The following is an 8602-nucleotide window of genomic DNA, read 5'->3' as shown; positions in this document are numbered from 1 at the left end:
GAGATAGCACAACAAAACAAAACTTATTCACAAAAGTAATGAAAGAAAACCTCCCAAGCAGTGAAAAAGAATTCGACATACAGTAAACAAGGCATGTAGACCTCCAAATAGCCATGATCAGAAAAAAACTACACCAAGACATATAATAGTCAAGATTCCAGAAATTCAACATAAGAAGAGAATACTAAAAGCTGTTAGAGAAAAGAAACATTACCTATAAAAGAAAGCCCATCAGAGTAACAACAGACTCATCAACACAAACCCTAGTTCAAGAGAGTCTCTAGCGAAATATTTTAAGCCCTAAAAGAAAACAACCTCCAACCCAGATTGATGTACCATGCAAAACTATCTTTCAAAATTAATGGAGAAGTAAGATATTTCCATGACAAAAAACACCTGCAGAAATTCATGACCACCAAACCAGCACTCCAAAATGATCTGATGGACTAGAAAGGGATAACAAGGACTACAACTCCATGAAGCCCAACAGAATGAATCCACCAGGCAAGCAAGTAATTAGAGGGGGTAAAAAAGGAACCAACAACAGGAAAATAACATAATAAGGATAAGTCAATACATATAACCAATCTACATGGTCTCAATTCACCAATCAAAAGAAACAGACTGGAAGAATGGATCAGGAAGCAAGATTCAACAATACACTGCACATAAGAAACATATTTAATTCAAAAAGAAATTAACAGACTAAAAGTCTTATATGAGAAACCCAAAGTATGTATCATTTAAAAACAAAATAAATGATGATACGAAACAGGGAGGCAGGCCTTTTGCAGGTGAGAAAGGAGATCTATGGGTGGAGGGAGAGGAAAAGGAGGAAAGGGGAAGGGAAAGTAAAAAGGACTAAGGTGCGATATGTACATGTATTAACTTTCACAATGAATGTGTTCATTATGTATTACAAATATATACTAACAAAATATATAAAGTTAAACAGAAAAAAAGAAAAATCTAGAAATTAGTTGTGTATTAGTTAACCAAGAATGTTTTGATTCTTCTAAAAGAAAATTCTAAATCATTATATGCAATGTATACTTTATGATAATGAACACCACAATCTGAATAATTTAGCCAATGAAAAATTACCAACTCAAATTACTTAACTAGAAAACTAAAATTTCTTTGAAATGGTTTCTATTTAAATTATTTAACAAAAGCAAACAACAGTTAGGTGTGGTGTCACACACCTGTAATCCCAGCACTCTGGAAGATTGAGGCAGAAGGATCAGCAAGTTTAAGCCCAACCTGGGCAGCCTAGTAACTTAGACCTTGTCTCAAAAGAAAAAGATTTAGCAGAGGGGGTGAGAGGGATAGGGATGTGGCTTGGTGCAAAGACCCTGAGTTAATCCCCACTCCCATGAAGAGGTATGCATAGGGAGGAGCTGTTAGAAGAAATAAATTCAGGAGATATATTGTAAATGGGGTGACTACACTTAATAACAATGTATTATCTACCTTATTTACTAAAGATTTTAAGTGTTCTTACCACAAAAATGGTATGTATGCCTGTTAAGCTTCATTTAGCCAATCTAAAGTACAGGTACTTTTAAGTAAGTTTAAAATTATAAACATATAAACATTTTTGTCAATTTAACATATAATTTTTTTGGCCAGGCATGGTGGCACACGCCTATAATCCCAGCACTCAGGAGGCTGAGCCTAGAGGATGTGAGTTTGAAACCAGCCTGGGCTACATAAGTGAGTTCAAGGCCAGCCTGAACTGCATGAGACCATGTCTCTAAAAGACAAAAAAAAAACCATAACTTTTTGCTGGGCATGGTGGCGAACACCTATAATCCCAGCACTTGGGAGACTGAGGCAGTAGGATGACTGCAAGTTTGAGACCAGCTTTGGTTACACAGTAAGTTCAAGGCCACCCTGAATGCATAGTAAAGTCCTGTCTCAAATAAATAAGTAGGTAAGACTTTTAAGAAAGCAAATTGTCTGCATGAATACAACATTTCAAATTTTGTATTAAAAAAAATTTTGAAATGACCTTAACATTTTAACCCTTGATACTTTCTGTTTCATTTCTATTGGTTCAGACTGACCCAATAAATGGTTCAATGAAGAATGTGCAGTACAGGGCCTGTCTAAAATCTTTCAGGCAATATCATTCCAAGTGAGTAACAAATGCATTCAAGCTATGACATATTAAATATAATTAGGATGTTTACTAAATGATGTTTTCTAGAAACCTAATGTTTGCTAGGTGATCTCTCGCCATTGGATAATTCAGGCTCTTGCTTCTAACGCTAAAAAATGTTACATCCTAACCAAATGTATACTGTATAACATAAAACTAAGCAAATAATTGGATAGAAAATATAAAATCGTTCTATATAACTAATGCATATGCTGTGTCTTATTTACACAGGTACATATAAATTGTGTTTTACACTTTAATTCCTATGCCACATGCCAACATGTCTCACACAAAGCAGAAATCACCAGCACTTCACTGAGCAATTTGGAGTCTTCCTAGGAACCAGAAATGTTTTCACCTTTATAGGACTTAAGGAGTAACAATAACCTAACATCCAGAGCTACCATGGATGGTAGTACCACTTCTACCATGGCACACTGAGCTACCGTGAAGTTAGTACCACTTCAGCCTACTTTAAAACCAACAGTTTATAAACTTTCACTCAATACCCAACTACTTTCTTCAAAATATTAACATGAAAACAATAAAATGTTACCTGATTCTGACCTAACTTTTCTACGCAGAAGAAGCTGGAATCAGAATTATTATTTTTGTCTCTGCTTATAAAACCTTACCTGTATAAATCAGTTTAATCAATTTCCAGTAAGATTTTTAAAGTAATATTAATTTCTTTTTTTCCTCTACCCTAGAAAGAGTTAAGCAGTTGTAAGTTATTTGATTTTTTTAATTTTTTTTTTTTTTTTTTTTTTTTTTTTTTGCCTTTTTGAAACAGGTTTCACTATGCAGTTCAGGCTAGACTCAAACTCACTTTGTAGCCCAGGCTGGCCTCAAACTCAACAGCGATCCTCCTGCCTCAGCCTCCCCAGTGCTGTGATTACAGGTATGTGCCACCATGCTCAACTTGTAAATTGTTTTAGACCTAGACTTTCTAGAGTCAGAAATCATTTTAGCACTGCCAAAATACCAGCATTTCTGCTTAATCCTGGTATTCCTGAAGCCAAAAGGATCTAGTATGTCTCCTATTTTTCCATCCCATAAATTCACTAAAATTATAAATTTCTAATTCTTGTCTAAAAACAAATGATTTCAGCCAGGCATGGTGGTGCACAGCTGTAATCCCAGCACTCAGGAGGCTGAGGCAGGAGAATTGTTGCAAGTTTGAGACCAGCATGGGCTACAAAGTGAGCTTACAGCCAGCCTGAACAGCATAGTGAAACCCTGTCTCAAAAAGACAGTAAGTAAATAAATAAAATAAAAACAAATAATTTCTAAATGTATTATCTATTTCCAAGTATCTTAGCTACTTAGTGTAACAGCAGACACTAAACTGCATCTATAAGAAGAAAATACAGGGTCAGGGGTATAGCTCAGCGGCACAAATGCCTGTATGGCATTTGCAAGGCCCCAAGTTCGAGTCCCAGTACCAAAAAAAAAACAAAAAACAAAACAAAAAAAAAAACGATTTAAAGTTTTAAAGGAAAAATTATTTAGATATATCTTAAAATCAAAACATGAGAGTCAAACATGGTGGCTCATGCCTGTAATCCTAGCATTCAAGAGACTGAGGCAGGAGGATCACTGCGAGTTTGAGGCCAGCCTGGGCTACACAGTGAGTTTAAGGCAAATTTGAACTATATAGCAAGACCCTGTTTCAAGAAAAAAAAAGAAAGAAAGAAAGAATGAATTAACTAATTAATTCTCAGCTACTAAGAAGGGTAAGGTAAGAGGGTCACTTGAGCCCAGGAGTTTAAGGCCAGACAGGGCAACATAGGGGAGACCCCGAAAAGAAAAAGAAATATTCATTCTAATATTGATACAATTTCCTAGCAGCTAAAGACTTTCTTCTCTGAAGGATTTACACTAGGAGGTATGAGAAGTACCATGGGGGCCAGGTATGTAGCTCACGTGTATAGCACTTACTGAGCATGTTGAGACCCAAGGCTTCATCTCTAGTTCCCCAAAACAGCACCCTGAAGCAGTATGGTATACTGTAGTAGTAGTTAAAAAGTCTGGACTTTGAATCACATACTACCTATATGATCTGAGGTAAATTACTTAACTTCTCTGTTACATGAATTCCATCAGCTGTACAATCCGGACAAGTTCCCAACATAAACCTGTTCTGAAGATTAAACAGACAAAATCTTACCGATGATAGGCTTCTCGCCGATACTTTTTGAGGGCATGCTTATCCATATTTGCAGGCACATCTGCTGCATTCTGCAACCGATCACTCCAGGAGGTTGTCATTTTAATTGTATGCTGAATTCTAGAAAAGAGAATCAGTAATTTAGCTGTTTAAGATTGGTATCAGTGTACTGATACTTGATTGTTTTAATATTAGAAAAAAATCTAGCTTGCCAACAACCTAATAAATATATTAATAGTTATGAAAACTTTTTTGTTTGTTTGTTTTGTTTTTTTGGTTTTTTCCGGTGCCAGGGAGCGAACTCATGACCTTGAGCTTGCCAGGCAGGCGCTGTACCACTGAGCTAAATCCCCAGCCTCAAAACGTATTAAGTACTACATTAAATACTGAAAAATATACTTCTAAACTATGCGAATTAAAAAATAAACTATGTGAATTTAGGGAAAAAATTTCATATGGTAAATTTTATGCAGAAAGATCATACATAATACTTCCAAATTATTGAGCATAGCTACCAGTAATCATTAATCTTAATCTTATGTTCTATAAAAGGGACTGACATCAGGCAATTTTACATTGAATATATGTTATAGAAATGGACAAAGTAAACAAACTTCTTCTTTTTTGTCTTTTTGAGACAGGGTTTCACTACACAGTTCAGGCTCCCAAGCTGGCCTTTTAACTCCCAGTGATCCTCCTGCCTCAGTCTCCCAAGGGGTAAGATTACACACAAAGTCATTATGCCTAGTCCAAATCGGGTATTAAAAAAAAAAAAAATCTGTGAGCATGAAGATATACCACTACACAAAATAAGATAGAAAAAAGACAAATATTAACAACATATCAGTTGGGCGAGGTGGCGCACACCTGTAATAAATACCCACACTTGGGAGACTGAGGCAGGAGGATCGCTGTGAGTTTGAGGCCAGCCTGAACTAGATTGCAAAAGTCTGGATTAAAAAAACAAAATGAAATAAAAATCAGTTAATTGTGCAACATATGTGTCAATGGAGTCCACACAGGAAAAGGAAAATGGAGAAAAGAAGGGGGGAAAAAAAGTACTTAAAAGACACAGTAAGCAATTTTCCATAGTCAATAAAATTATGAACCCACAGATCCAAGATGGTAGCAAATCCTAAGCACACAAAACAGGAAGAAATGTACACAAAATCATAATCAAATTCATTAAAAACAGTGATGAGAAGATATTAAAACCAACAGCCAAAGATAGGTAGGAAAAAATAGAAGTACCCTACTGTTTAGATTTATTTATTTATTTTTGCCTTCTTGAGACAGGGTCTCACTATGACGTTCAGGCTGGCCTTGAACTCACTTGAAGCTCAGGCTGGTCTCGAACTTGCACCAATCCTCCTGATTCAGCCTCGCAAGTGCTGGGATTACAGGAATGTGCCATCATGCCCAGCTTGCATTTTTAATAATTTTATTGGTACATTTTAGGTACACATAGTGATAACATTAGTCACAGGGAATTTGTACCTGTACAAATTTTTTCCCATTCCCCAACCTATCCTTAAACCCCTCTTTGCATGCTTTCCTTATACAATTTTTCCTTCTATTCTTTTTTCATGTCCCTTCCTTCCTACTCACCCCTCTTGTTCCCCTTCTCATTTGAACATTTTCTTCCCACTTCCCAATATCTATTATACATTGTGATCCTTATTTACACTTTCAGTTTCTCACGCTAGAGAAACAATGCAATATTTGAACATATGTGCCTGATTTATTTCACTTAAGAATATGGTCTCAAGGTGTATCCATTTACCTAGAAATGTCTCAAGCTTATTCTTCTTTACGGCAGAGTAGTACTTCATTGTATAAAAGAACCACATCTTCTTTATCCCTTTGTTGGTTGATGGGCAGTTGGGCTGTTTCCAAGATTCAGTTATTACAAACCGTGCCACTATAAACATGGGTATGCATATGTTGCTGTGGTATGGCACTTTTAATTCTTTCAGGAAGATACCAACAAGAGGAATAGCTGGGTTGAATGGAACCTATAGTCCCAGTTTATTGCGCAATCTCCGCACTGATTTCCACAGTGGTTGCACCAGTCTGTACTTCCACCAGCAGTGGAAAAGTGGTCCTTCTTCCCCACAGCCCCACCAGCACTTGTAATTGGTTAAGTTCTTGATAACAGCCATTCTTTTTGGAGTGAAATAGAATCTCAGTATTGCTTTAATTTGCATTACTCAAATGACCAGTGACCTTGAACATTTTTTCATGTATTTATTTTCCATTTCTACTTCTTCATCTCTTAAGAAAGTGTATATTAATCTTAGATGCCCTTTTTTGGATTGGGTCTTTAAGTTTCAGGGGTTCTTAGGCTGGGGATAGAGCTCAGCAGCACTGAACCTGCCTGGCAAGCATGAGGGCCTGAGTATGGGTCCTGGTATCAAAAAAGGAAAAAAAAGACACTTTTGTTGGGGGAAGGGGGCCTCATTCTTTTTTGAGACAGAGCTTCATGTAGTTCAGGCTTGTCTTGAACACACTATGCAACACAGCCTAGCCTCAAATTCATAGTGATCCTTCTGCCTCAGTCTTTCTAACGCTGGAATTACAAGCATTTACCACCATACCTGCTTTAGGTCAATTTTTTGTCTTTTCTTTTTCTTTTTTGTGGTACTGGGAATTGAGCCTTGCACATGCTAAATAAGCACTCTACCAACGAGCTGTATCCCCAGATCGAAAACACAAGTGTTAAGAAAATGAGCCGGGCCTTCCACTACCATCTGGAACTTGTTATGAGTTGCTGGGTCTGAGTCCTTCTTCTACATGGTGTGGGCTGCGAGGTCCATGAGGAGGACCCAGGCTCCTGGGATCTGGGAATGGCTGGCCTTGAACTCAAAATCCTGCCACAGCCTTTGAGTGGCTGGAATGAAGACACCATCACCCCAGCCTCTCCTAAGATTCTGATAGAGGATGCAGAGTCTCAGCTCCTTCTGGGTCCAAGTCTGTGTCCCACCGGGATGGAAGAGTCAGGCACTCTCACTGTCAGCACCTGAGGTGGCCAGAGAGATGGAGTGCAGGAGACAGCTGGACAGACTGCCTCCTATAGCAGGAGTCAGTGACCTTTGAGGATGTGGCTGTGAACTTCATCCAGGAGAAACCGACTTTGCTAAAGCCTTCCCAGAAGAATCTCTACAGAGCTGTGAAGTGGAAGACCTTCTGGAACCTGGCCTCTATAGGTCAAAGATGGCAATACCAGACCACTGAAGATAAATACAAAACTCAAAACAGAAATCTAAGACATCAAGTGCTACAGAGATTCTTTAAACACAAAAAAAGTAAACAACATGGAGAAACATTCAGCAAGACTCCAAATCATAGAGTGAACAAGAAAACGTTTAGGGTAAAACAATGTAAAAGCCATGCGTTTAAAGTAGTGGCCAATAGTTTTTCAATGGACATCATAATTAAGCATGGACACAGACCATCTGGATATCAGGATGTACAGGGAGGCCCCATGAACGTAAAAAATGTGATAAAGCTTTGAAGTGGCCCTGTGACCTTCGAAATCATGAAAGGATTCACACTGGAGAGAAATCTTATATATGTATGCAGTGTGGGAAAACCTTCGCTTATTCCACCTACTATCGAAGACATGCACAAACTCAAACTGGAGAAAAACCCTACATATGCCAGCAATGTGGGAAATCCTTCCAGTGTTCCAGTTTCCTTGAAATACATGAAAGAATCCACACTGGGGAGAAACCTTTTTCATGTAAGCACTGTGCAAAAGCCTTCACTCGTGCCAGTACTCTTCGAATACATGAAAGAAACCACAATGGAGAGAAACCTTATGCGTGTGAGCTATGTGGGAAAGCTTTCCAAGAGTATAGCAAAATGCTAAAGCATGGAAAAACTCACAATGGGGACAGACACTGCGCATGTGAGGAATGTGGCAGAGTCTTCAGGAGCTACAGTTACTTGCAAAATCATGTAAGGACTCACACTCGCCAGAAACCCTAAATATAGAATGTGGGAAGCATATTTATCCCACAACCACCATAGCACAAATGAGAATGCCTAGAGCAGGGGCCTCTTGTCAGGGTAGATTGAGAAAAGCCTCTAGCAAATGGGTTCCATTCACAGGGTTGAAAGAACACAGTACAGAGAAAAACATCATTAGTAGAATAAATGTGCAAAAATCTTTAGTTGGCCCTCACGTAAGAATGTATGCTGGATTGAAACCCTATGAATGAGAAAAATAAAAGAAAGATGTCAGTTGTAAAAAAAAAAAAAAAAAA

The 8602-nt window shown here is 37.9% G+C and overlaps 1 protein-coding gene across 2 annotated transcripts in view; it reads right to left on the bottom strand.

Annotated features, from left to right (window-relative positions):
• Positions 1 to 4454, bottom strand: part of Nt5c2 (5'-nucleotidase, cytosolic II) — a gene marked incomplete at its 5' end in the record, with an annotated part of 76443 nt that extends 71989 nt beyond the window's left edge. For both annotated transcript variants that reach the window (XM_005403812.2, XM_013504079.1), the window contains 1 exon segment: positions 4335 to 4454. In XM_005403812.2, the coding sequence (XP_005403869.1) occupies positions 4335 to 4435 (101 nt within the window).
• Positions 4455 to 8602: the final 4148 nt, after the last annotated feature.

Source organism: Chinchilla lanigera, unplaced genomic scaffold, assembly GCF_000276665.1.
Source record: "Chinchilla lanigera isolate Chin_1 unplaced genomic scaffold, ChiLan1.0 scaffold00084, whole genome shotgun sequence".
NCBI lineage: Eukaryota > Metazoa > Chordata > Mammalia > Rodentia > Chinchillidae > Chinchilla > Chinchilla lanigera.
Note: the sequence above shows the minus strand (reverse complement) of the source record. Positions and strands in the feature narration are given on the sequence as shown.